The sequence below is a fragment of the Takifugu rubripes genome, chromosome 10 (genome assembly GCF_901000725.2).
Source record: "Takifugu rubripes chromosome 10, fTakRub1.2, whole genome shotgun sequence".
In the NCBI taxonomy this organism is placed as follows: domain Eukaryota; kingdom Metazoa; phylum Chordata; class Actinopteri; order Tetraodontiformes; family Tetraodontidae; genus Takifugu; species Takifugu rubripes.
The window spans coordinates 521719-547747 of NC_042294.1; the positions used below are offsets into that span (position 1 = coordinate 521719).

At 43.7% G+C, this 26029-nt stretch overlaps 1 protein-coding gene and 1 long non-coding RNA gene across 4 annotated transcripts in view; one reads left to right on the top strand and one right to left on the bottom strand.

Moving 5' to 3' along the window:
- The window catches only part of odad2 (outer dynein arm docking complex subunit 2), a 23409-nt gene extending 16947 nt beyond the window's left edge, over positions 1–6462 (bottom strand). For 2 of the 3 annotated variants that reach the window (XM_029843106.1, XM_029843105.1), the window contains exons 1-8: positions 6342–6462; positions 5584–5651; positions 4534–4669; positions 3964–4110; positions 3533–3742; positions 2705–2938; positions 2476–2586; positions 2196–2350 (exon numbers count right to left, since the gene is read on the bottom strand). In XM_029843106.1, the coding sequence (XP_029698966.1) occupies positions 2196–2350; positions 2476–2586; positions 2705–2938; positions 3533–3742; positions 3964–4110; positions 4534–4669; positions 5584–5651; positions 6342–6344 (1064 nt within the window). In that variant the 5' untranslated portion in view covers positions 6345–6462. The remainder of the gene's footprint in view (positions 1–2195; positions 2351–2475; positions 2587–2704; positions 2939–3532; positions 3743–3963; positions 4111–4533; positions 4670–5583; positions 5652–6341) is intronic. The other variant, XM_029843107.1, reaches the window with a different exon arrangement.
- A 4107-nt stretch (positions 6463–10569) lies between these two features.
- LOC115251272 (uncharacterized) lies at positions 10570–11107 on the top strand. The gene is made up of 3 exons (XR_003889845.1): positions 10570–10675; positions 10764–10843; positions 10922–11107. It is a non-coding gene; the product is annotated as an uncharacterized lncRNA (long non-coding RNA).
- The last annotated feature ends 14922 nt before the right edge of the window (positions 11108–26029 follow it).

The window sequence follows — 26029 nt, forward strand, 5'->3', positions numbered from 1 at the left end:
GACCTTCTGGCCCGGCTGATAGGATGGGGCTGGAGCCTGGTGCCGATTGACCTGCCGTTGAGAATGCTGGAAGGCCTGCAGGAAAGCAGCGCCGACCCGCCTCCCCACCCTCCTACACCGGCGTACGTCGGCCTGTACCAAGGGCACCGCCACCTTGTCCTCTGGGACGAACAACTGGTTTGATGGGACCCCACCTGGATCCGGAACTGATTGCTGGGCCACTGGGACTCTCCTCCATTTGCCGGGATGTGGCCCCCAGGAAAACTGCAGCGGCTCTCTTCCCGCGGCACTGGACTTTACCACCCGGCCGGACCACATGGGGGGAACGCCCCACCTCCTTAACTCTCCTGGCGAGGTCTGAGCCAGCAGGCGTGGGGGTGGGTGCAGAACAAAGGCAGATGGTCTGACAGGGCACACTCCAACTCACCACTCTCCCGGTCGACCAATCGATCTGGGGGGTTGTGGCGAGCCAGCCAAGCAGACCCGAGAACCCCTGGGGAAGAGGATGCCGGGATGATGAACAGGCGGATCTGCTCCTGATGGTTCCTGGAGACAATGAGGGTGAGGGGTTGGGTCTGGTGCTTCACCGTTGCCAGGACTTCCCCGTTGAGACCAAGGATAGGTCTTGGCTCGGGCAGAGTCTTGATGGGGATGCGGGCTTGCATGGCCAAGTCCTGGCTGATGAAGCTGTCACCTGTGCCGGAGTCCACCAAAAATGGCCCGGAGACAGATTCCTTGTCAACACTCCCACGCGTGTTGACGAGCCTAGTTTATTACGCCGGGACGGGCAATCGGCAAGGAAGTGGCCAGCCTGGCCGCAATACAGGCAGACCTTTGCCAACAGCCGGAGCTTCCGCTCCGCGTGGGGTAGTCAGGTTCGTCCCATCTGCATAAGTTCACCGGCGACATCCTGAGGTGGAGCAGGGACCGGAGTTGGATTCAACAGGAGCTCCACTTCGCCCGGACGGACTCCCCGAACTCCTCACTGAGCAGTCCCTGTCCCTCTGGCGGCGTCTCTCCCGCACATGGTTGTCCAGCTGGATCGCCAGGCTGATGAGCGTCTCCAGGTCCCTGGACTCCTCCCAAGTGGCCAACTCATCCTTGAGTCCCTTCGCAAGTCCTTGGGTGAACACCGGATGCGGAACCGGATGGAATAGTCCGCGACGGAGCTGGAACCTTGGCGCAGGGACTGGATCTGGGAGGCCGCCTCTCCACTTTGGACAGGCTGGAGAAACACCCGCTTTAATTCAGCCGTGAAGGCCGGAAAACTGGAAGAAGCGGGTGTCTGGTTCTCGGTGGCCCATTGCACCGCTCTCCCAGAGAGAAGATTAACGACAAAAGCGATCTTCGCCCTGTCGCTGGTATAGGTGAGGGGCTGGAGGTCAAAAACTAAAGAGCACTGGAGCAGAAAACTGGCACAAGCGCCACCCTCACCAGAATACCACTCCTGGATGGGTATGTGGGGCTTCCGCGGCTCCGCCCGTCCAGAAGAGAGCAGGTCTGTTACGCTGGCATTGAGAGTCTGGTGCGAAGTCCAAATGTCCATGAGGAGCTGGTCGTGACCCAGCAGCCTCCCCTGAGCCTCCAACGTGCGGCGCACTGCGTCTTGGTCCGCCGAGTCCATACTGGTCGGAGTGTTATGTTAAGTATGGACCCGGAAGCAGGCAAGAACGCAGTGATAAAAAGTCCAAAAACAGGTTTTATTTAACAAACTCCAACTGGCAGTCCTAATGGGCTGCAAGGAAGCACTAGTTCAATCTTCCGGGGCACACAAAGTGCTCCAGCACAGAGCCAACACAGGAGTCGGGTTCTGCATGTTCACAAGTCCAGCAGGACAGCGTCCCCTGCAGGAAAAGCCAAACACAACACAGAACCCTGGACCTCAACACAGAATGATGGAACAAGAATGAGCAGAACTTCTTAACAGTGATGCATTCGGGTGCTGTAGAAAAGCAGTCCTAACACCTTTTAGAAAAGTCACAGCCACATGTGGGCGAAACACCAAATTACTATCATCTTGCTGTTCTGAAAATATAATGAATCATGTATCAATATCATCTACAAATGATCCTTAATTATACACGTACACATTTATACATCTCGTAACGTATGGCAGTATATTTTCTGTATTTCTGGTGTGTTTTGTTTGTGCGCTAATGAGAGGTAATAAGGCGAGACCTCGACTACAGGCGTACTTATCCACATTCTTTCGACTGATGGAACATTTCCAGATGGCTCCAGTGGCAGCTGCCAGGAGCTCCTTGTTGTCTGACTTGCTCAACAGTGAAACCAGTGGCTGTAGACCACTGTGCTTCAGCACTAGCTCCTGAGTTTTCTCATCCTCAGCGCACTACAAAACATAAATATTGCCAAGGTTAAAATCACAAAATGCTTGGTATGACTTTGAAAGTGCTAAATTTTAGCACTAATCAATCAACATTGGTTATAAACCCCTTTAATGTGGCAAATAAGTACCTTGAAGATTGCATTGGCACAGTACATTTGGAGCTCATCATTGTTCCTGCTGAGATTTTTCACCAAATCTTCCATTATCCCCTCAGTCTGAATAGCAATCCTGCAACTTTTCTGCAGGGACACAACATTTACTGCAGTAAGCACCCTTTATTCCAGAGAAATTCCATATTCCATGAACAGGTATTTGTCATGCTCACCTATTCTGAATGGGTTTTATACATACACTCACCACTGAGGCAAACTCCTGCAGGTTCCCCACTACAGGAATAAGCATGTTCTCATTGGAAGACTTGAGCAAGCGTGCCAGTAAAGGGATGCCTCCGGCCTTACTGATTGCCACCTTGATCTTGGTACTCTTGCTACAGCTCCACAGAGCCAGTGCTGCACAGCGAGCGACCTCCACACTCTTTTCTTGGTCTGCACTTAAGTTGACTGAGTTTGGTTCACAGTCCAGTAGTTTCACCTGAAATTAAAGATGTGAGAGACGTGTTAGTCCACAGATAAACACCCATCCGTAAACACACAAATGACCTATATATATTTAAGCATGAAGAGCATTAAGCCTCCAAATACGCATGGTTTAAAAGATAAAGTTATAAAAATCATGGATTAGTTTTTGTTTTATCTCTGGCTGATTCTTTCTGGCCATCATTCAGGCATCTACTCCACAGCTCCTGGCCAATGAGGTAGAGCATGCAAAGCTGTTCTTCCCACTGCCCAGTTCAAAGGTAGTCTCATAACATCGCGGGAAATGAATCTGTCTCCGTGAGCAACTTTCACATGAGAACATCAGATTTTGGGGCTGAGAAAAATATACAAGGAACAGGGGCTAATCACAGATCTCTCTCTGTCAACAAACATGAACTCATTTCAGAGGATCTAGGAGACATTCAATCTGTTTTACTTCAACAGTCTGCCCTTTTCAAAATGTACCCGAAAGATGATTGATAAGCGACTATCTGGCCTTTATGTACATGGATGATTAAGTTATTGTGTGTCACAACATACAGCACATCAGCTGTAATTAAATGATTTGAAATTAGTGTTTTGCACTCACCAACTTTGGGACACCACCCAGCTGTAGAATGTTTCTTCTTGCTCGTTGGACCTTGGCCACATTAGCAATGGTTTCAGCAGCAAAGGCCTTGGTGTCCATCACTAATGAGTCTAAAATTCTCACAAGGCTCCTTAAACCATCCATGTCCACAATGGCCCGGCGGATCAGTACATTCTGACTAATCTGCCTCAAAATTTTCAGTGATCCAATCTAAAAACATAAAAAAACCAAACTCACCAAGATATGAAAGTAAATGTTAATTTCTGTGCTAATATGAGGATTTCACCTGTAATGAGTTCAGAAGACAGAAATGCAAATCCAGAGTAAAGCTTTAATTCAACAGGGTTAAAAAGTAACGCACACTGGCAGACATTAGCTGCTCTGGTTTTGCCTGTTAGCTTTCTGGATGCAGCTTTGGCACAGATACATACGTGACATCTCTCTTCTTTAGTATCCAGCAAGTTTAGAAGGACTTCAAGGCCCTTAAGGTCCCAGATGGCCAGCTGGTATGTCTCCTTCATCAAATTAAGGTTCAGCATGGCACATAGAGTGAGCACAGTGGCTGTCTGGTCACCTGCCTGCAAAAACAAGACCAAATGTGGATGAATTGGGATGAATGGGATTTCCAATTCCCAACCACCCTGTGTTATTTTCTCCATTAGCAGTCCTCCTCCTGGGCTTGTTCTGTTTAAATTACTGTGTTCAGATTTGGGCTGGTAAGACTAAAGGAAATAAACAGTTTATTAACATTTAGTCTGAACAATGGTGCAAGTTTTGGACCATTATATACTGTAATTGCATTAAGATACAAATTCTACTAGCACTGAGACAAAAATGAGCAAAAGATAAAGGGAAATGGATTGCTATTTTTTCAGTATATCCCTAAGAACACACAAACCGTTACAAACAAATTATAATAAAATCACATGTTGGTGTGAATATTTGTACATATTGGATGTATTCAGAATATGTTTTAGTTGAATTTAAAAAAAGTGGTCTACCTTCAGGTATTTGACCAATTTTTTGATCTGCAAGTATTCAAGGGACAGATCAGTGATGCTCTCCGAACGCTGCTCAACCTCCTCATCTTCACTTTCGGATGAAGTCTCCACAACTGCAGCTGCAGCTCTGGAATGACTGGAAATAAAAGCACATTGTCAGGCTGTAGATAACATTCTGCAGGTGTGGACAGGTGTGGTACAACTAGATGACATAGAATAAATGCAATTTGACGTTATGACATCTTTATTTTTCTCCAATTTTAAAAAAAGAGGCAGGCATATGGACCTGCTGGTCAGACACAGAACTTTACAGGATGACATATATGTTGCATGTGTGAAAGAAAACTGGCCTGTGAGGATGAAGGATGAACGCACAAAAAGATGAAATAGGTAGAGGATAAGTAATATGTTTTCAGAGGGAGATTTCCCCTCATTTTTGATGAGGAGGCTCATCAAAAAGGAGGAAGCTTGTTATTCTGTAGATGCTGCAGGGAGGGTACATTTTAAAAAAAGGATCGATAACCCGTATGTAATCCATAGGATTAATAACCCAAACACACTCATCAACACTGGTCCTATTGTCTTACAACAGGACCAGAAGGCCACTGTTGCTAAGATGGTTAGAGGACAAAATGCATCTGCTTTGTGACTAATCATGCATAATGTTCATATGAAGTGTAATGTTAATGTGTCGTTAAAAATTTATTGTACTACAAGACTAATACCCCCCCCCCCCCCCCGAAAGTAGCAGTGCAAAAGCAAGTTAACATAAAGCCTCGAAAAGCTCAATTACTCAATCAATCAATGGTCATATATGAGAGACCATTTTGTGTAACTGAGTAAAAGATTGAATCTAGGCATTACCTCAGATTAATGTATAGTCTGGACTAAGTGGACACTCTAAAATGCAGCATAGATACACAACTATATAATCTATGACTGTGGGCAGACATGTTGACTAAATGTGGCCAAACATTGTCTCAACAAAAAAAGAATTCCTCACCATTTCACAATAGCCTGACCTTATTTCAGAGAGGAGTTATCACGTACCCGTTTGAGACGGGAAGTCCCATATTTTTCCACCTTAGACACGGTTCATACTTTTGGTCCCTGCATGCCTGCAAAAAATGACTTCACTAAATGCCAGAAGAGCTCAATAAGCTTTGATTTGAAAAAGAAAAGGTTGGGAATTGTAATGTTACTTAATAAAACTACATTTTCATTTAAGAGCCGGGAGAAAGATTGGGATATATTCAAGCCACTGGAAATATCTGTTTGTTAATAGATATAGGGCTTTAGAGTGCATATGGTTGCTACATACCATAATGATCAGTTTACAAACTCTGACAAAGTCTCACGTGTGAAAGTGAGCCCAAGAATCCAGAAAATAAAAATCTAATTTGGTAGCCGAATGAGACCAAAACTATATTTATTGCCTTTAGAACTTTTAATATAGAAGGTGCAATATTTGGCCTCCTGGTATTAATTTCCTTTCACCTTTAGCAAATTAATTTTCAATATGATTTCAATTTAACTTATCTATACAATATGCAAACCATTTTCTAGTCTTGTTAAATGTAACATAATGCTGGACCCATTAGGCATTACATTATACATTACTGCTTTTAAACGTATTACAAAGTAAGCTTAATTAACAATAATCAATTAACGTTAAAAATTAACAATAGCTGATACAGCACAGATATAGTGCGGTTAATCGTATCGTAAAATAAGTATAATGATAAATACGTTTTTTTAAAACGTATTTAAAAGTAAAAGTATTTAAAAATATATTAAGAAAAAGTTACCATGTTATTCCTGGAAAATTGTCTGCGTAAGCTTTAGAAACAAATGTATCCAACAACGTTGTCGATAGGAACCATCCTGACCTCGTTGCAAGTGTTTGGGTTGGTTGCCATGATACTGAACGCCACATAACGGAGCGCTGCTTGGGTCAAAATATAACAAATGTAAACAGGCAACAGAATTATGAAATAAAGAGCAGCCGACAATATCCAACATTACCTCCCGAATTCCTATTTTGCTACAGAATCAGTTTATAAACCTTTTCATTAAAGAGCTTTCATATATTTGAGGGCCCATTTCCTCTTACTTGTTATTTTTATGTACATTTTATTTACTAATATTTAATCGGTTTCAAGTTATTCAATTGACCAGTTTTCTCATACTTCTTTACGACTTTTTTTTAACCAAGTATCTATATATTTCATTCCTCTGTTAAAAGCTCTTTTAATCAAGTCACTCAGTTCATTCTTGATTTAATATTCAGATTTCGTGGAGGGCTATCTACTTTTTTAAAACACGAACTATTTGTGCTAGGTTGTTATTGGGTTGTTCGTTGACATTATAATTATCAGTTAACTGAAACTAAAACAAAAACAAAACAACAACAAACAAACTGCTGCTGCGTTAACAAATCCATATGTAAGTTAATACACAAATGCACTAGTACCTAATGAAAAGCAATTACTGACAGTCTGTTTTACTAATTAATTACAGCTCTGTCAATCGCGTTTCGCTGTTATTCGAATAGATGTTGCCAATTGCGCCATCTAGTGGATATGCTTCGTAACTATATTTCCACGGGCAACTGCAAGAATTTTAAAGAAATATATTTTTTTAAACGTAAGAGTTTGCTCCAAAAATAATCGAAATATTTTATAATAAATGAATCAATATTGTACTGATGATTTTTTTTCAATTTTAATCTTTCAAAATTGTTTTCAACCCATTTTACAAACATTATTTTTACTGCTGTATTGTTTTTCATCAATAGATAGTATCAGATTGTTTATCCTGATAGACTGAAAGCCTACAAATGGATTTCCTAGCTCCCCCTCCATCCAGGCAGCGTCCACCATACCTACAGAGGTGGGCAAGGCTCCAGCCCCTCGTCTCACCGCCCTGTCAGTGGTCCTGTCACCTTCAGAGACAGGAGACTTCACTTAATGAGCCATGAATGGACTTGGTAGACCTGTTTTGTTTTACATGTAGAAGATCATTCACTTGCTGCCTATCCTTTAAATATGTGGGACAGCTAAAGGCAGAGCTAGGGGGACTCCTATGTCTGGAGGGTTGAATTAAACCGGTCACCTTGTCCTGCTGTTATGGTGTATATATTATAGGTGGTTCTGGCACACTTCTGGACACAAACCAAGGTTACATCTCTATCAGTGAAAATTCCTACACCTGAAAAACAGCAAGCACCCTGTCCGGCAACAGCATACCCTGTGTGTTTCATGGTAATCAATGTAGTGCCATTTTGGCAGTGGGGTGTTGAAGAAGGAAAAGACATTATTCAAGCAGGTTTTTTCCACAGGAGACACAGAAAAGGGCAAATGATTGCCTCTGCTGCACTGGCATCGGAAGGATTGTCGATGTTCTCTTTCTGTGGAAACTGTATTACAATTTCTAAATGTCATGTGGATAAATGTCCCTCTCAACCACAATTTAATACACTGCAATTATGCACAGCCCATTCAGATGAAGTTCCACTCTGTGTGTATATGCGTGAGTATGTGTATGTGTGTGTGTGTGTGTGTGTGTGTGTGTGTGTGTGTGTGTGTGTGTGTAAATGAATGTTTGCCTTTTACCACACTTGGATACACTGCAATTATACTAATGACTGTGTCATGTAACTTTATCTGTGTTTGTCCGTCTGTCTGACTTTGCACTTTGTGGTCACGACATGCCAATATGATGTAGAGTCGCTGAAGTACAAATTGATTTTACATCCAATCTGTTTTCACAGCCTCCTGATACTGGTATCCCAAGGCAGAAGCTCACTAATGGGGCATAAAGTCAGAGAACATAGTTTTCCAGCAAAGAAATCATTCTGTTTCCAGTAGTCCACTTTTCTCTCCTCCCGTTCGGTTGCAGGAAAGTTGGCCTTCTCTCCGTAAATCAGTAAAATGATTTCTTCTTTGACTTCACCTACTGGGAGCATGTAAGAAAAACAAAAGGATGTTAAGATTGAAACAACCTTAACATCCAAAGCTACACAGCTTTGAAGCCACCTCTGCTTTCAGGAGAAAGAGGGCGATGTGCTTTCAAACACTTGTGAGCAACACATTCATGCCTGCAGGGAATAAGGATTTTCCTATAAAATAAAAAATAAAACCTGACCAACTTATGAACAAAGTGACCAACAGTACAACATAAAATGCATCACACCTGAAACAGTGTCTTCAACAGGGCAGGGATTGAATGTGCAAAGATTTCTTTTAAACACATGATACATACTTTAATTACTGTAAAATGTCTTTCAGGGTTCTAAAAAAGTGCTTGTTATACATAAAAACCTTATTCAGTTATTATCACAAAGCCTTAGAAATTCCATGGCCTGCAGTGTTTTTCACTGTCACTTACCTTTTGACTCTGTTATTTCTCTTTAACTTCATCAGCATCCAGCTGAGAATCAGAAGGTTCACCTCTATTTCCTCCTGTCTAGCTCGACGGACTTGTTTTTTTAAAAGAAAAGAAATAATAGTCATTTAACCTTAGTGTTTTCATCCTGCCAGCTCTCAGTCAATCACCCTGTTTTATTTTCAAATAAAGCCCTGTGTAGGACATGATATAGGAGACATACCTTCAAATACATCTCTTATTGGTCCTTTTCACGAATCCGCCCTGCATTTGTGAGGGTTCCCACTAGATGGTGGCAGAACCATTTAAAGGCACTTAAAAGTCGTTCAAGGAACAGGGGAAGGAATTATTGCAATTAAGCATAACCAATTTCCTCTCCGCATGGAAAACTGTCCCTTTATTCCAATTTATAACCCCAAATTCATCTGATACTTCATCTAACTGGACAGACTCTGTTGGAGCACTGAGACAGTTGGGACTGTTTCTCAACTATGTCTGTTATGGTTCTTTAGGGGCCTTTTAAAACAAATGTCCCAGGTGTTTCTAGCTCCACGGGAGAGCTTCTTGGTATGCAATTTGAAACAGGGAGGATATGCAGTCATTCTTCGTTGGATGCAACAAAAATATGAATTAATTGTTGTTCTTCACGGAGACACTGAGATTACAAACCCATCCACCTCTTTGCTCTTGTCTTATTTGCACAGGTCATTGCTCTCTGCATTAGTGGCTGTTAGGTTTGGTCCTCTGTTCACACTGGCCTGCTGGAGAGATTTTGTGGTCACGGCTCAAGGCGCCGCTGCCCTTCCCTGCTGTTCCTTATCTGAGCAATTGTGAAAATTTGGTTTTCAGGTTTTCATTATAGCTTTATCATACAGCCACTGACAAATCTCTCCTACATATTACTGCTGGCTTGACAGAGCAGCCGGGTTTTGGATTTATCTCACAGATCTCCTCATGTTGGAAAACTATTTTTCTTGCTTTGTTTGATGAATGCACCACGTTTTGGATGTCTCAATCCAAGCCTTTTTTGGGGGCTATGGTCTCAGTGGATTGCTTACCTGTATAGGCAGCGTTAGGACTGTTTTTATGCATTTTCCAGCAGGAATTCACTCACATAGCTGGCATGTAATGCATCTTTGAGCTGCACTCTCTCAAGATCAAAACATGTCTCAAAACAACTGCAACAATAGTGGTGGCAAAATGGTTAAAAAGTGATATGAAAAGGGTTTCCTAAGAACTTTATCAGTTTATCAATCAGACTTTTGTCTTTTATTAGTGGTTGGCCCACTCCTACTCCCCTTCTGCCCATTCCCTCCTGACATCCTCGCTATGATCAGTCTTTCATGATATGTGGCATTATTAATTAGGAACACAATGATTTTCCTTGCCTCGTTTTCACAGGTCTGTTGCTTTTGTTCACTTATTATCAACAAACACAGGTCTCTTTCACGCCATAGATGATGGATGATGGCTGCATGAGGTCAACTGTGTACATCTGCACATGCACGTTTGCTCACCCACACACAAACATGCATAGCATGTGTGGCAGGGCGTGGCCTGCCCTCCGAACAGGTGCCATATGGAGGTAGTGCCTTAATTGGTGGGTGGGGAGAAAAAGGTTTATATAAGGCACTGCCTCCAGCTGACTGTAGTTGATTTCCCCCTTCGACGAAGGTGTAGCGTGGTTGCAGCTTATCTGGGCTGTTTGACCAACTGAACCTGTCCCAGAATGAGCATGCTGTCTGGCAGCGCCAAGGTAAAAGCACGGCATGCTAACGCATATTTCATCTGGTTACGACGTAAAGTGCAACAGTGCTGGAACGTGTGCTTGCTACTTGTTGCAGAAGGTTGGTGCTTCCTCCCGCCATCCTTCCGTCCAGAGCGCTTTGCCGTAAGGGCGTGCGCGCTAGTTGGCACTGGGCAGGTAAGGCGCAGCAATGCGCGTCACTGACTCCCCTACTCACTTAGTTGATAAATGGTAATGGGGCTGTTCTCGCTGCAGTTGGCTGCCGGCTGGTGTCAGTGGGTCGCGATGCCCCAGCGGGAACCCCTCATGGAGTAGATTACCTCTCTTACTGGACCCACTGCTGCTTTGGCTCGGTCCTTTGGTTCGGGATTCTCTCTCGTTCTCTCCCTCTCCCCTCGCTCCCCTTTGCTCGGAGAAACGGCGCTGAGACGTGGTGGTGCCGCCGAGGCGACCACGGAGCTTTTGCCTAAATTTTAGACTCTTAACAGTGTAAATTGTATCAATTTATATTTACTTTTTTTTAGGTTTTGTTGCTTTTCGTGTCTTGGTTGACGTTGTTTTCTTTTAGACGACCTGGTCACCATTTATTTGCCTGTCTGTGTGAGGTGCGTGTGCGCTCGTCGCGTCTGACTGTTTATCATTGTAAATTTAATTGTTCTCCTTTGTGGACAGGTGCTGCGGGCCACGGCGGGGACCCAACCCCTGGTGGAGGGCGTTTTCATCACACCTCTCGTGTGTAGTTTTGTTTGTAGTAGCACGGGTGTGTTTAGTTTGTTTATCTCCCCTAATTGAGTTTTACCTGCCGGTGGGGCCCCAGCCCTGTCCACCCCCTTTTGTTTGACTTTTGTACAGCCGAGTTATTTTGGTGTTGAGTTGGATCTAATAAAATTGTACTGCCTAACCCTCAACCCTGTCTCTGCCTCTGGAACCGAACCGTATCTGCGCGTGCCTGTTTCCGGTTAATTCCTGGGGTGAAATTCCCCAGGTGGCGTTGTCGTTGACCGTTCCACCTCTCTCCACCCCGCCACACATGTATTTGATGATGATCCCACAGGACAAACAGCGATGCAGTTGTGTGCAAGTATGCAACACATTCACGAGGAGCACTAAAACCTGTTTTTCTTATAAGGCCTTTCTGTAAATTGAGCTGGTTCTACAGGAGCTTTAACGAGGACTTTCAGCCATTTTTCCACAGCATGAAGGACACCAGGAAAAAGCTGACAGGAGTCATGCGTGTCCCGGGCACAGGAACTGTCCATTAGTCAGGTAACGAAGCCAGAAATAAGTCAATTCAACTCAACTGTATTTATATAGCATCTGTTACAATCAAGTTGGTCTCTAGACTCAGCTTTAAAGAAACCCAGGGCTTGAGCCCCAAATAAGCAACAGTGACAAAGAAAAACTCCCTTTTAAAAGGAAGAAAAACATTGAGTGGGGCCAGACTGACAGAACCTCCTGCCTAAGGCTGGCCCGGTAAAGAACAGAGGGAAGGAGGGAGATAAGAGAATAGAGGAGAGGACATACAGCCTTGAACTGCTAAAGCCACAGAAAACTGTCCGTATACTGTTTCTCCAGTGCAGCAATCAAGGCCTATAACAGCAAAACTAACGTGGTAGCTAAAGTGTTCGACACCCCTGATAGAACTACGAGCATTAAAATCCAGCTGTATCCATAGATTTCCCAACCATAAGCAGAAACTGAAAAATAACGCAGCAAAATTATTTTGCTCCAGTTGGATGGATGAAAATCCATGAACAATGCAATGGGAAGCCGAAGGAGCTGAAGATGTAGTCTTGGAAATGTCTTACTGTATCCTCAGTTTTAACCATCCATCATTTTCAACTGTTTCCCTTCATGGAGTTGCTTGACCTTATTCCAGCTAACTTTGGGCAAGAATTGGGGGTACACCCAGGCAGAAGAAGTCACCATCTGTTCAGGAGACAAACATTAATGGCTGACGTTCACACCACAAAATCCCCTAAATGCTGCATGTGAAGTTAAGTTGTTCATCTTTTTTTGTCCCAGATCTCAAATGCTGAACCTGGATGTTTATACCTACTGGAGAACTTTATTTATGCCCAAGGGCCAATTTATTTAAAGTTTTCTGCATTTAATGTGTGTATTAACAATAAGACATCTATCTCTATTCTGTGTGTAGTTTTGTGTGTGTTTGAAGGAGTGGGAGGATGGGAGTGATATCTACCTGAGGGAATCATTATGCTTGTCAACGTCAAGGTGACTGCCAGAACACCAGCGGCCAGAACTATCTCGCAGGAACAGTATTATTCTATGGAAATTTGTAAAGACAAATTGAAAACCCGCATTGTCTATTACAATTAGAGCCATTTTTTAAACAATTACTAGCATACGGTCGAGTTTCTCTATAAGAAAAAGGAAAGCCCCCTCACTCTCCTGTTTCCTTCTTAACCCAGGCTCATCTATCTACACACACAGATGTGTGCGTGTGTGTGTTTATATGCAAACAAATCTAGAATGTTCATGTTTACATGTACAGACATATTTGCACATACACACATGGTGTTGAAAGATTGTTTTACCGAACAAGGCTATGCAGGGAAAAATGTGCATGACACATATTTTGAAAAAAATGAAGGTAAGAGAAATAGTTTAGAGATGTACAGCATCTTGCCACACAGGTTGGCTGGACCACAAGCGCTCGTCAACGTCACATGAAATATCGTCCCTTGCCAGACATGGAAAAACCAAGGCACTCACCCGAGGTCTTTTTTGCTTACATCCTGATTGAAACGGTAATATTTAAGCATCGAGCTGTTTGGCCAGGCAGCACATATTTCAGACAATTGGCTCATTTTGATTCAGTGTTTAGAAATGGCCGACATGTGACTTTATATCATCTTGTGTGCTATGCAAAAGTGTGTTCTGTACATTCAAAAAGTGCCCGTATCTCAGTTTTAACGGGCCATGCATATCATTTTATTGCATTAGCAATTGGAATAACTGAGTTCTAACAAGGTAGTTAATGAGAAACTCAATGCTACCTTTCCACCGTGGAGGGGCTTGTTACACACATTCAGATAAGTCTACTTGGCCTACATAGACCTAAACACTGTAATATTCATCTAACAAAGCCACAGCTGCTATCCAGATTCTCCCTCTGCCAAACAGCTACTGTTTAGTCATTTCTGCTCCTGTTTAGCTAAGATTGAGTCGTGATTGTGCTCCCAGTTGGGGACTGTGCTCCCAGGTGGATGATGTCTATGGATGGTGGACACAAACTAAATTGATTTTTATATATCTATTACCGGTACATATATACAGTATATATGGGCTCCAATAATCATGGCAGGAGTGTTGTTGTGTGGGACTTCCCGATCCAGGAACACTAGAAACTGGTTTTGTGCCCGTCAGAGGTAGCACTTGGAGTGAGTGTGGGGAGGGAAGATGCCTGTGATCCCTGTGGTCATTGGAACGCTTGGGGCTGGAAGAGCAGATCTGTGAACAACATCTGATATCTCCTTCCAGAAGATAATTTTATTCTATTTTTTTAGTGACAGTTCTTTCCCATGGTTGATGAGGAACATTATATTAGTAAATAAATATTTTATTCCAAGCATCTGCATGTTCTATCAAAGTTTAAAGTCCCCGCTGAGCTTATAAAGATAAGGGAGGTTCAGCCATGCACAGTTAGTTAGGAGGTGGACGACGGATGCATTAAAAACACACATGGACATCTTTCCAGGAAAATGCTTCTACCAGTTACATCATCAACTGAGTAGCTGTGCACATTTACGTTAATGAAGGAATAATAGAATCATTCTAGGCATCGTTCATATTTCTGTCTAGGTGAATTCTTTCTATGGTGAAGGGAAATGGCTTTCTAATGATAGTGAATATTCCACATCTATTCCTCTATACTCCTAATTCTATCTGCATCTGCACATGCCTCACTTTAATATGACTTGTATTTTTCCTGCTCAAACGTTTCTATACAAGGCATCTGGTTTTGGACAGTTTGAACTAACTAAAGATTCTAGAGAATTAGAAAAAGGACCTTGTCTACATCAGTGAGTGGTGGCATTCCTCTGGGAGCTTCCAGGCATTCGTCATGATCTCTGGCCTGTGGCCACCTCATGCCGCAGTAATACAGTTTCTAAAGACAAAGATTTGTTACCACTGGACAAGTTCCCTGTTTCCAGTGAATTTAGAAGTAAAATTTCCACATCATTTTAGGAAAAAAGTAAAATACCAAAACCCTCGAAGGAAGCAGATGTAAAAGAAAGGAATCAAGTGGGTGCAACAGAATGTTTGTTTGAATAAGACTTCTTTAAATTCAGTGAGATGGAAAGACACTATCCACTTTTTCACTTCAGACCACAAAATGCTAAATTGCATTTACATTACTAGAACATGACATAAACTATATCAAAACCCTGGAAGTTCCCACTAAAGCAAGGTAGCATCTTTCTTTTTCCTAAAACTGGTGACGAGGGAAAATATAGATATTATATCCTTAAATTTAGGACTGAGGAGCCAGTTTAAATTTGTATTTTTGCTAATTAGAGGTCAGTTATATTGATAATGTAAAGTAAACATTTAAAGAAACGCAGAAGTCTTTTTGAAAGTGTATATGACAAAGACAACTGAAGGTTTAGCAAAAAAACAAACAAGCAGTTGTCTAGAATGGAACCTATGGCGATGTATGCAGCGGTTATGTAGCCCCATAAATTACAGGTGAAATTAGAGGTAATTTGTCACACACAGGAGACAACTACACAGACATCCCAAAGATGCAAATGTTTTTTTATATATTGACTGAATTAAACAGCATTCGTTGCTGGGTTTTGTCGCTCAAGAACTATAGTCCCAGTCTCAAATTCCTCTAATATCCCTGGAAGTGGCTAGACATATCATTGGACAAAACATGGTAGCCAGAGCCAAAATGTCTGCTGCTGCTCCAATACTGCAGTAAGCAAAGGTGGCAGGCCATTTTCATCTGGCTGAGTTGTTGTGGCTTCTGTGTTTTGTCTGGTCTTTAAAAAAATACGAAAAGAAAATCTAAGCTCACAATGGGTCAAACAGAGGCTTTTCTTCTTCAACTGGGGAAGGAGAAAGCCTCGAGGACCAGAGCCAAGCTTGGTGTTCCCACATTAAACTCACACGAGACTGGCAGTGTGCTGTATTCACCATTGTGTAAATCTCATTTATCTACCACAGTGTTCTGTCTGTCATCATCTCATTGAAAGCCAATATACTTTGAACCTTTTTTCCCCTTGTTAAATACTTTTGCTGGTCTATCATTTCTTGTATCATATATCATTTGAGGTTTTAAGAAGTGGGACCGGAGAGTTTTAATACTGAGACCTGGACAGGATAAAAGTTCGATCATTCTAAGTTGCTTTATTTGCTTGCAAGCGACTTTGCACAGACCTCGTGTGTTTGAAGTGTGACTGTTAAAGTGGTTGTAGCTGAAAACAATACTTGCTTTTCAGGTTTTTGATGGATCCATAGCCAAACAGTGATGAGAGCTTTTCTTGTGTTCTGGTTTCAAAATGTGAATACTTTGTGATATTCTATGAGATGCTCTTATGATGAAATATAGCTAAATGGAAAGTTTGACCTTCCCTGACCTTAAAACAGACCTGCATCTTGGGTTATTTTAGTTCTCCAAGCCTAAGCTCAGGAGGAGCTTCCGTGTCTCTGAAATGGTTCCACTTGCGATGGGGTAACAGTTGATAAATGATTGAATGGCACTTTTATGACCTTGGAGCAGCCCACTGTACTTGCTGACTTGCTCTTTCCGTGCCATTAATCAAAAAGTAACAAGTTGCTAAAGCTATTCAGTTTGATATTTTCCCTTTAAATGATGGAATTATTAAAAGACCATGACATTATATTACCCTTTCAAAGAATATTGGAGAGCTTCATCTTCTTCATTTAAAGAGTGGTGGTTTGGTCGTGTTAATAGAAGGTTTGCGGACTTTTTTTTTTGATACTCTCTGCCATTCAAGTTAAAGCATCATGTTTTCAAACACTTTTGAGCAGTCTTTAGCAGAAAAGTTGGCACTGGCCGGTCTGACCTGAGGTTTTCCTCATGATCTGAAGAACATTGGAGCAATGGAGCTTTTACTCTATCTCTAACTTTTACACTACCAGTAAGAAAGCTTTATTCATTGTTATATTTTACTCTGTAGATACATATTAAAGACATCAATAATATGAAACAAGATGTATGGAATTATGTAGCAAAAAATTGTAACTAATATTTGTTATATTTGGGATTCCTCAAAGTAGTCACTGGAAATGTTTTCTACTTCGCAGGTGTCAATCATTACATTCAAAACTGAAGGTCGGCCAGTCCGGAAAACAGAACCTTAGATTAGGGCCCAGACAAATGCCTGCACGATCCAGGTCTTTATGGTCAAAAGTTATTGTTAGACCGTTTTGACCGGGATATCACCTCGCTGAGATGCCAAAAGCAAAACTGCCAAAGAAAACAACAGGAAAGGAGGTAAACATGGAAGAAGCTGGGGCAGAGTAATGTTCTAGTAGAATATGACTGCCTACACATCTGTGAAGCATGCACTTACACTTAGTTTTGAACTCATGACATTTTTTTGTTCCCATCTATCACTGCAAATGCCGTCTATTGACACATCAGTGTTTTAATAAATACGAAGTAAACAGAATGTGTTGTGTTGCAATACTCAAAATACAAAACAATACCGACGTTTTCTGTGTTTCTGGTTTGTGTGTTCGTGTGCATGGTGGCAGATGCTATGAACTTCACAAACACACAGACGCCTCACATTAAGGTTACCACCAAAAACAGATTGTGTGGAATTACTTTTCATAGAAAGAAAAAAGTTTTTGCCCACATGTCTCTAGCCTGGGAGATAGAGCTGCTGGAATTGTGGAAGATGTCATCTAATCCCTTGCTGCAGCTAGCTCCACCCAACAACAGTAGCAACGTCTATTCGGTTTGAATAACGGAGGCTCGTTTTGCTGCAATGCATAAAATATGAGATTTTATAAGAAATCTGTCACATTCAACCAAACCGTGGTTTGAATGTTTTGAGGAAGCAGTGAGAATTAACTCTGAGAAGGGGACTCCATCCTCCAGGATGGGTCAGACTCTCCATCTGTATCCAACTTCCCAGCTCTCCACAGAGTAGATGCACCACTAGGTGATGAAAATAATACCATACTGTTTTTAAAATAATTTTTTGTACAAGTTTGAGTCAAAAGAAGTATTCCAAGGCACATAGATTTAGCATTAAGTGTGATTAGCTACACTTAAGCCAATGAGTGGCAACCAGGTGAAGCTGGAGCTCAAAAACAGGCAAAGGCTGCAAAAACTCAGAGCCCGGCAGCATCCTGTTCTCTCCCTGTGGCAGCTACAGAACCTCAATCTGACCCCAGTCAAGCACTGGTCTAGCTGAGCCCCAAACAGCTGTGAGCAGTCGACTTTGTTGCTGAAGGTGCAGCAGCCTCACTAAGAATCACACTTGATTCTGTTGCCCCCCTGAAAAAGAAAATAGTAAATCAGAGGAGGTCTGTCCCCTGGTATAATGCATACATTAGGGCCCTCAAGCAGAAAGTGCAAAGATTAGAAAGGAAGTTGTATTCTTTAGCCTGGAAAGACTTTCTGGTAGTTTATAAAAGGCCCTCCATAAGGCTAGAACAGCTTATTTTTTTTCTTTAATTCAAGAAAACCAGAATAACCCCAGATTTCTATTCAGCACTGTGGCCAAATTAACCAAGAGTCACAGTGTTTTAGATCCACGTGTGGCAGGGCGTGGCCTGCCCTCCGCACAGATGCCATATGGAGGTAATGCCTTAATTGGTGGGCGGGGAGAAAAGGTTTATATAAGGCACTGCCTCCTGCTGGCTTTAGTTGTTTCCCCCCTTCGACGAAGGTACGGCGTGGTTGCAGCTTATCTGGGCTGTTCGACCAACTGCACTTGTTTCACAGAACGAGCATGCTGTCTGGCAGCGCCAAGGTAAAAGCACGGCATGCTAACGCATATTTCCTCTGGTGTTCATGACTTAAAGTGCAACAGTGCTTGAACTTGTGCTTGCTACTTGTTGCAGAAGGTCCGTGCTTCCTTCCGCCATCCTTCCGTCTAGAGCGCTTTGCCGTAAGGGCGCGTGCGCTAGTTTGCACTGGGCAGGTAAGGTGCAGAAATGCGCGTCTCTCTCTCTCTCTCACTCTCTCTCTCTCTCTCTCTCTCTCTCTCTCTCTCTCTCTCTCTCACTCACACTCTCACTCTCACTCTCACTCTCACTCTCACTCTCACTCACTCACTCAGTGTGAGTGCGCCAATCATGGCAGCGGAGCCTGGAACCTCCGAGCTAGAAAAACTTACCCGCAGACACAGCGTTAAACTCCGGACGGTGTGTCCGTGGAGGAGTGCGCGCTGGCTGTGGGGGACATTGTGGGGCACACAAGCGTCAAGTCAGCGTCAAGGATGAATAAAATGGTGGTGGTGTTTGTGGGGAGCACAGACGAAGCCGATCGGCTGGGGTGGCAATTAGGGCTGAAAACACACCGGTGTTCCCCGTCGAACCCGGCGAGATTGGTGGTGGTGTCCAACGTTCCTCCGTTCATTAAGAACGAAATGTTCAGCAGACACGGGCGCATTGTGTCCCCGATGAGGTACTTTGTTCTCGGGGTCAAGTCCCCGCTGCTGAGGCACGTGGTGTCTTTTAGAAGACATGTAGTGATGGTTTTTAATAACGAGAAAGAGCTCGAACTGGCCCTTTGTTTTAGAGTGGATGGTTTTGATTATACCGTTTATGTCACTACCGAATCCCAAAAATGCTTTGGCTGTGGGGAGGAGGGCCATCTGGTCCGGTCGTGCCCGAATGGCGCGGAGGCCCGCCGACCCGCCCGTCAGCGCAGCGGCGCGCATGACGAGGACAGAGAGGCCGCACAAACCACGCGGGGCGACATGGGCCCAACCGCGGAGGTGGAGGAGCCAGCAGGTCCGCAGGGGGACCACCCGGGGGACCACCGGGACCTGCAGAATGAACGTCTCACCGGAGCGATGGTGGAGCGGACGGTTCCAAGAACGGCTGAGACCGTCCGGGACATGGAGGATGTCGGAGTGGAGGGGAGCAGCCTCAGTGTGCCCACGAAAAGGAAGAGCAAGGACACAAAAGTCAACATCGACAAAGTAAAGAAACTGTCCACAGCAGAACCTCATACACACAGCTCACCACACACACGTACCACACAGGACACACACTGCCCACAGAATGTATATAACTCACAGGACACGCACAGCTTAGACGACACACGTACCCCACAGGACACACGTACCCCACAGGACGCACATAGATCACAAGACACACACAGCTTACAGGACATGCACAGCTTAGACGACACACACAGGTCACACACAGCTCACAGGTCACACACAGCCTACAGGACACACACAGCTTACAGGACATGCACGGCACCCCGATGGACACACAGAGTACACAAAGTTCTTTGGTGGGCACACAGGAGGCTTCAGTTCACGGTGATGACGTAAAGGTGGAGGTACGCCCTGGTTACTGTCTGGAGAGGATCAAGTTTTTCCTTAGGACCACGAAGGGGCAGAGGTCTGTACAATTAGAGGACCACTTTTCAGACCTCCAGCTCTTCCACGACCATGTCAAGATGTTCATGAGGATGGAGAGATACGGCGAGCCCGCTTTCACCGACCGGGAGATGTATCGCCTGAAGAAAATGCTGGTCAAGATTCGGTCCCAGTTCGAGAGTGCCGACTAGGACACACACGTTCCCTTTGACTTTGTCTCTGATTATTTTCGTGCTGGACAATATTCGAAAGTTTCAAGAGCACATGGTGTCTGAACGACAAACTATGTTTGGTGGAACTATGTTTGTGTTTAGATCATGGTTGTTATAACGATAAATAAAGTTGTTTAAAAGTCTCTCTCTCTCTCTTGTTAATTTAACTTTTGTACAGCCGAGTTAATTTTTTTGTTGAGTATTGGATTTAATAATAAAATTGTAGCACATAACCCTCAATCCCGTCTCTGCCTCTGTAGCAGAAGTTTATCTACGTGTGCCTAACCGAGTGATTGTTCACTGGTTAATTCCTGGAGAAATTCCCCAGGTGGTGTCGTTTCAGTCAGGCTTTAGAACTCATCACAGCAGAGAGGAACGTGGGATTGGATGAAAGAGACAGCACTAGACTAGTTTAGATCATATTCATCAGATAGATACCAGTTTGGTCATGTCCACGGCATTCCCTCTTCATACAGTAGGGTTAGCCATGGAGTTCCACAAGGTTCTGTACTTTGACCAATCCTTTTCACCTTGTACATGCTTCCCTTAGGAAACATTATTCAGCAGCATGGAATAAATTTTCAAAATGCTGATGACACTCGGCTATATTGAGCCATGAAACCAGAGGAGACAGAGCAGTTAGTGAAGCTCCAGACCTGTCTTAAAGACATGAAGTCCTGGATGTCTTCAAATTTCCTCCTCCTTAACTGAGGTCATGGTGTGTGGTCCTGAACCTCTCAGGGATAGATTAGATCACACGATCACTCTAGATGGTATCTCATTAACATCTAGTCTCTCTGTGAGGCATCTAGGAGTAACTTTTGATCAAAATCTCTCCTTCAACTCACACATTAAATTAGTCTCTAGAAGTGCCTTTTTTACCTGAGGATCACAAAGATTAGGAAGCTACTGACGCGGCATGATGCTGAAAAGTTAATTCATGCTTTTGTTACTTCCAGGCTGGACTATTGTAATTCTTTATTATCAGGGTGTCCAAACAACTCTTTAAGAAGCCCCCAGCTGATCCAAAATGCTGCAGCCAGAGTTCTGACAGGTATTGACAAAAGAGATCACATAACTCTTGTAATGGCATCTCTTCATTGGCTGCCCGTTAAATTTAGAATAATTTTTAAAGCCCTTTTGACCTACAAGGTCCTCAGAGGCCTAACTCCATCCTACCTGGAGGAGCTAGTGATACCTTATCAGCCCAATAGACCGCTCCGCTCTCAGAATGCTGGTCTACTTGGTTCCCAGAGTTTCTAGGAGTAGAATGGGGGGCCAAGCATTTAGCTACCAGACCCCCCTGCTATGGAACCAGCTCCCTGTCCAGGTACGGGAGGCTGACTCCATCGCTACTTATAAGATCAGACCCCTACCTCTTTGAAAAAGCTTATTGTTACTAATTCTGTAGTTCCAGTTACTATCATAGACAAATTATCATACTTAGGGGGTCATCTAATCCAGTGTTTTTCAACCTTTTTCGAGCCAAGGCACATTTCTTTCATTAAACAGATCCCGCGGCACACCACCAGCTGAAAACGTGGGGAAAAAACAATATATATTAACAATATTCTTTCATATTTATTCTCACTCAGTGTGAAACCTGGGCCTGTTTGGATGAACATAGAGCTGATATCCTGGCAGGAATTGATGAAAGACACACACGAAGCTCTTCCTCCACAGCTCTCAGTCTTTCTCTGTTTTTAGTTTTTACAGCAGTCAGGCTTGAAAAGCTCACCTCACACAGATATGTTGTGGAAAATGGGAGCAGTGTTAAAATAGCTTTGTTGGCCAGCATTGGGAACTCCTTTGCAGCTGCCAACCAAAAACTGTCCAAAGGTAGATCAGCAAAGCTTAGCTTGAGACCACGATCTTGTCTCAGTTCAGTTAGTTGCTCCTGCTCCTGTAAAGTCATGTCCTTTCCAACAGCTGATGCTGAGCTGAATGGGTCCCTAACCCAGTCAAGGCACTCTGTGGAGGCTGAAGAGAAATAAAATGACATCTTCTCCTCAAGAGTTTTCAGATGTTTAACTATTATCTCACCCAGTGCAGCAGTATTAACATCTTGCCATTTATTGGTGAGTGGGAACATTTCAAGATTGCCACTTTCCACATGCTGCTGCCAGAGTTGCACCTTTGAACGGAATCCATTTATTTTATCTGTACTTGTAAGCAGGTTTTCATTTCGGCCTTGCATTCGTGTGTTAAGTTCATTCAGATGTTGAAAAATATCTGCCAGGTATGCCAGCCTTGCACACCACTCATCACATGCAAGCAGCTTTGCATAATTGGAACCCTCATTTGTCAAAAAAACTTTAAGTTCCTCTCACAGCTCATACACACGGGCCAGCACCTTGCCGCGCGACAACCATCGCACCTCCGTATGAAACAGCAAGGCTTTATGCTCCGCTCCCATTTCCTCACACAAAGCCGCAAAAATGCGACTTTTCACAGGTCGTGACTTCACAAAGTTTACCATGTGCACAACATCATCCAACACAGGAATGAAGTCTGCTGGTAAAGTCTTGGCAACGAGGGCTTCACGGTGTAAAAAACAGTGCGTGATGAGCACATCTGGGTTTTTTTCCTTCACTCTGCTTACAAAGCCTTTGGTGCGTCCGACCATGGCTGCAGCTCCGTCAGTGCACACACTCGTGCAGTTTTCCCACTTAAGTCCTCCTTTTTCCAGATATTCTGATGTAACCCGAAAAATTTGCTCTCCTGTTGTTTTTCCTGGCAAAGCCTTGCAAAATAGAAAGTTTTCTATGATTTTGTCTCCATCCACAAAACGCACATTAGCCAAGAGTTGAGCATGTCCACTTATATCAGTTGACTCATCAAGTTGCAACGCAAATTTCTTCCTGATACGGATCTTGTCCAAAACCACACTTTCGATGTCTGCAGACATCTCATCAATACGTCTGGAAATCATGTTATCTGAGAGAGGGACTTTGGCTATTTCCTTAGCCGCTACGGGTCCGAGCATCTCGTTTACAATGGCTTTGCAGGCGGGAAGTATTAATTTCTCTGCCACAGTGTGGGACTTTTTTGATTTAGCCACAAGTTCAGCGACGTGGTAGCTAGCTTTAAGGGCTCTCTCGTTTACCTTTGTAGTTTTTCTCATGAAATCTGCCTGTTTCTCTGTGTGTTCACACAGGCGAACAAAATACTCAACATTTTTATTTTGAAGTGAAGGGTGTTTCGTTTGGAGATGGCGTTTAAGCTTACTTGGGACCATAGCAGTGTTGGCGAGCTTTTCACCACATACCAAACACAACGGAGTCGGCGCCGTTGCATCTCCGGTAAAAATAAATCCAAATGAAAGATAGCTTTCGTTGTATTGCCTCGCGCCAGAAACTTTGCTCGACGTCACCGTCTTTGCTTTCTTTTGACCTCCACTCATGCTAGGGCCTTCATCTGGGTCTGGATTTTGTCCAGGGTCCAGTTCAGAGCCAGAATTTTTTCTCTTCAAAAACTTATCCATCACTCTCACCGCTGTGCCGCTATCCACAACGCCACCGTAAACGTCACCTTCCGCGGCATCGATGCGTCACTAATTCGCTTGTCTCCAAGCACAATGCAATTAACAATTAGCTACCTACCTACCACCACCTACTGGTATGGAAGAGTACTACATGGTTACTCTGCCAGGCGCTAGACCGCACAGGCACAAAAATTTGATAATTTCCCACGGCACACCTGATAGTATCTCACGGCACACTGGTGTGCCGCGGCACAGTGGTTGAAAAACACTGGTCTAATCGTTAGGTCACATCTTAGCGATACTGTTATAGGCCAAGGCTGCCGGGGTCCGAAAACATGATCACCTCTGGCCTCTGTCACCCCACTGGGCCATGGTTTCCTCTCCTCTCCTCTCCTTTCCTCCTCCTCCTCCTCATCAAGCAGACTAGTTATGCTGATTCCTGTGTAGTTTTTCTGCTCCCCCCCCCCTATTCATTTACAGGTATCACCGCCTTTGGAGCTGTATGATGACCTCCGGCCCCGCTGACCCGCTGTATAGTGTATTTTTGTGTGTGTGTTTCTGTGCCTGTCCTCTCCTCTCCTCCCCCTCCTTCTCCTCTCCTCTTCCCCCTCCTTCTCCTCCCCCTCTCCCTCTCCTCTCCTCTCTCTTTACCCAGCCGGCCATCAGCAGGAGGGTCCCCCTACGTGAGCCTGGTCCTGCTCAAGGTTTCTTCCTGTTAAAGGGGAGTTTTTCCTTGCCACTGTTGCTTGTCTGGGGTTAGGCCCTGGGATTCTGGAAAGCGCCTTGAAACAATTTTGATTGTATAATACGCTATATAAATATTGATTTGATTTGTCTTTTGTATATGTATAGGAATCTACAGTAAGTACCTACCCTGGCACAGGGACTCAGTTAGGCCCCATAAAGGTTCCTATAAATGGCTGTTCGAGATGGGGGGGATTTCTGCAGTGGAGACATGCACCAACGGCCCCAGCCCTGAAAACCCACCCTGGAGTGGAAGTTCTCCTATGGGGAAGCAGTTGGGATGGTAAGAGTGATCGAGTACTGTGTCAGTTGAACTGGCCTCCACAGTCACCTGACTTAAACCCTGGTTTCACTAGGAAGACTGATGGAAAACTATTTCAGGTGACACCCACTTGAAGCTCACCGACAGAAGGCCCAGAGTGTGCAAAGAAGTAATCAGAGCAGAAAAGGTGGCTATTTTGAAGAATTTCAAACACAAAACATGCTTTAAGTCATTTCACGGTGTTTTGTTTACTACTTAATTCCAACTGTGTTTATTCATAGTTTTGATGCCATTTAGAATGGTGTGTAGAAACTGGTGAATTTCTTCCCCTCACAAAGTCGAGACTATAGTACTGAGGTCTTTATGTAGCAGTTTGATGTGTATCATGTTTAATTTGTTTCATTAATATGTTTTATTATATTTTTGGATTTTATATTAAATATATCTCTTATTTTCTTTACTAATTATGGTGTATGCATACAAAGAGGTCACAGTGGTAAGTTTTTTTGTACAGGGGGAAGGCCCCTGTCCGCCCCTCCTTTCCTGAAGCCTATTTTGGTCTCTTGCCCAACATCATGCTGGTCTTCTCAATCTCTGGGCTCGTCCAGTTCTTACCACAACAAAACCCAGTGGTCTATTACAACACATTGCCAAGTCTTCTACACACAGCCACCACATATGAAAATCCAGACAAGTCAGGCCAAAACAAATCAAATAACACCAGAGCAGGGCCGCCAGAATCAAGTCACTGTGATCTTTAGTGGTGAAGGCTTGGCACAATCTTGTTTCCTTTTTGTTTCCCTTTTCTCATTTTAAATCACTTCTGTGGGACACACTTGGAGATCTATGCCCTCTTTACAGGGTTCAGTAATCTTACCTCCTATTCTTCCGATGAGACGGGTGTGAGCGGAGGAGCGATTGAGCGAGCGAAAACTGCGTGAAAGCGCTTTTTTTCCTATCCTTGTGTGTGTGTAAATGCTGGACAATATATTTCAATTTATTGTGGTGTTTTTCGGGTTCATATTTAGTTTAACAACTGCCAACGCCGGTTTGACCGGGTTAAGTCGGAAGCACAGAGTCAAGGTGGGAGCTGGC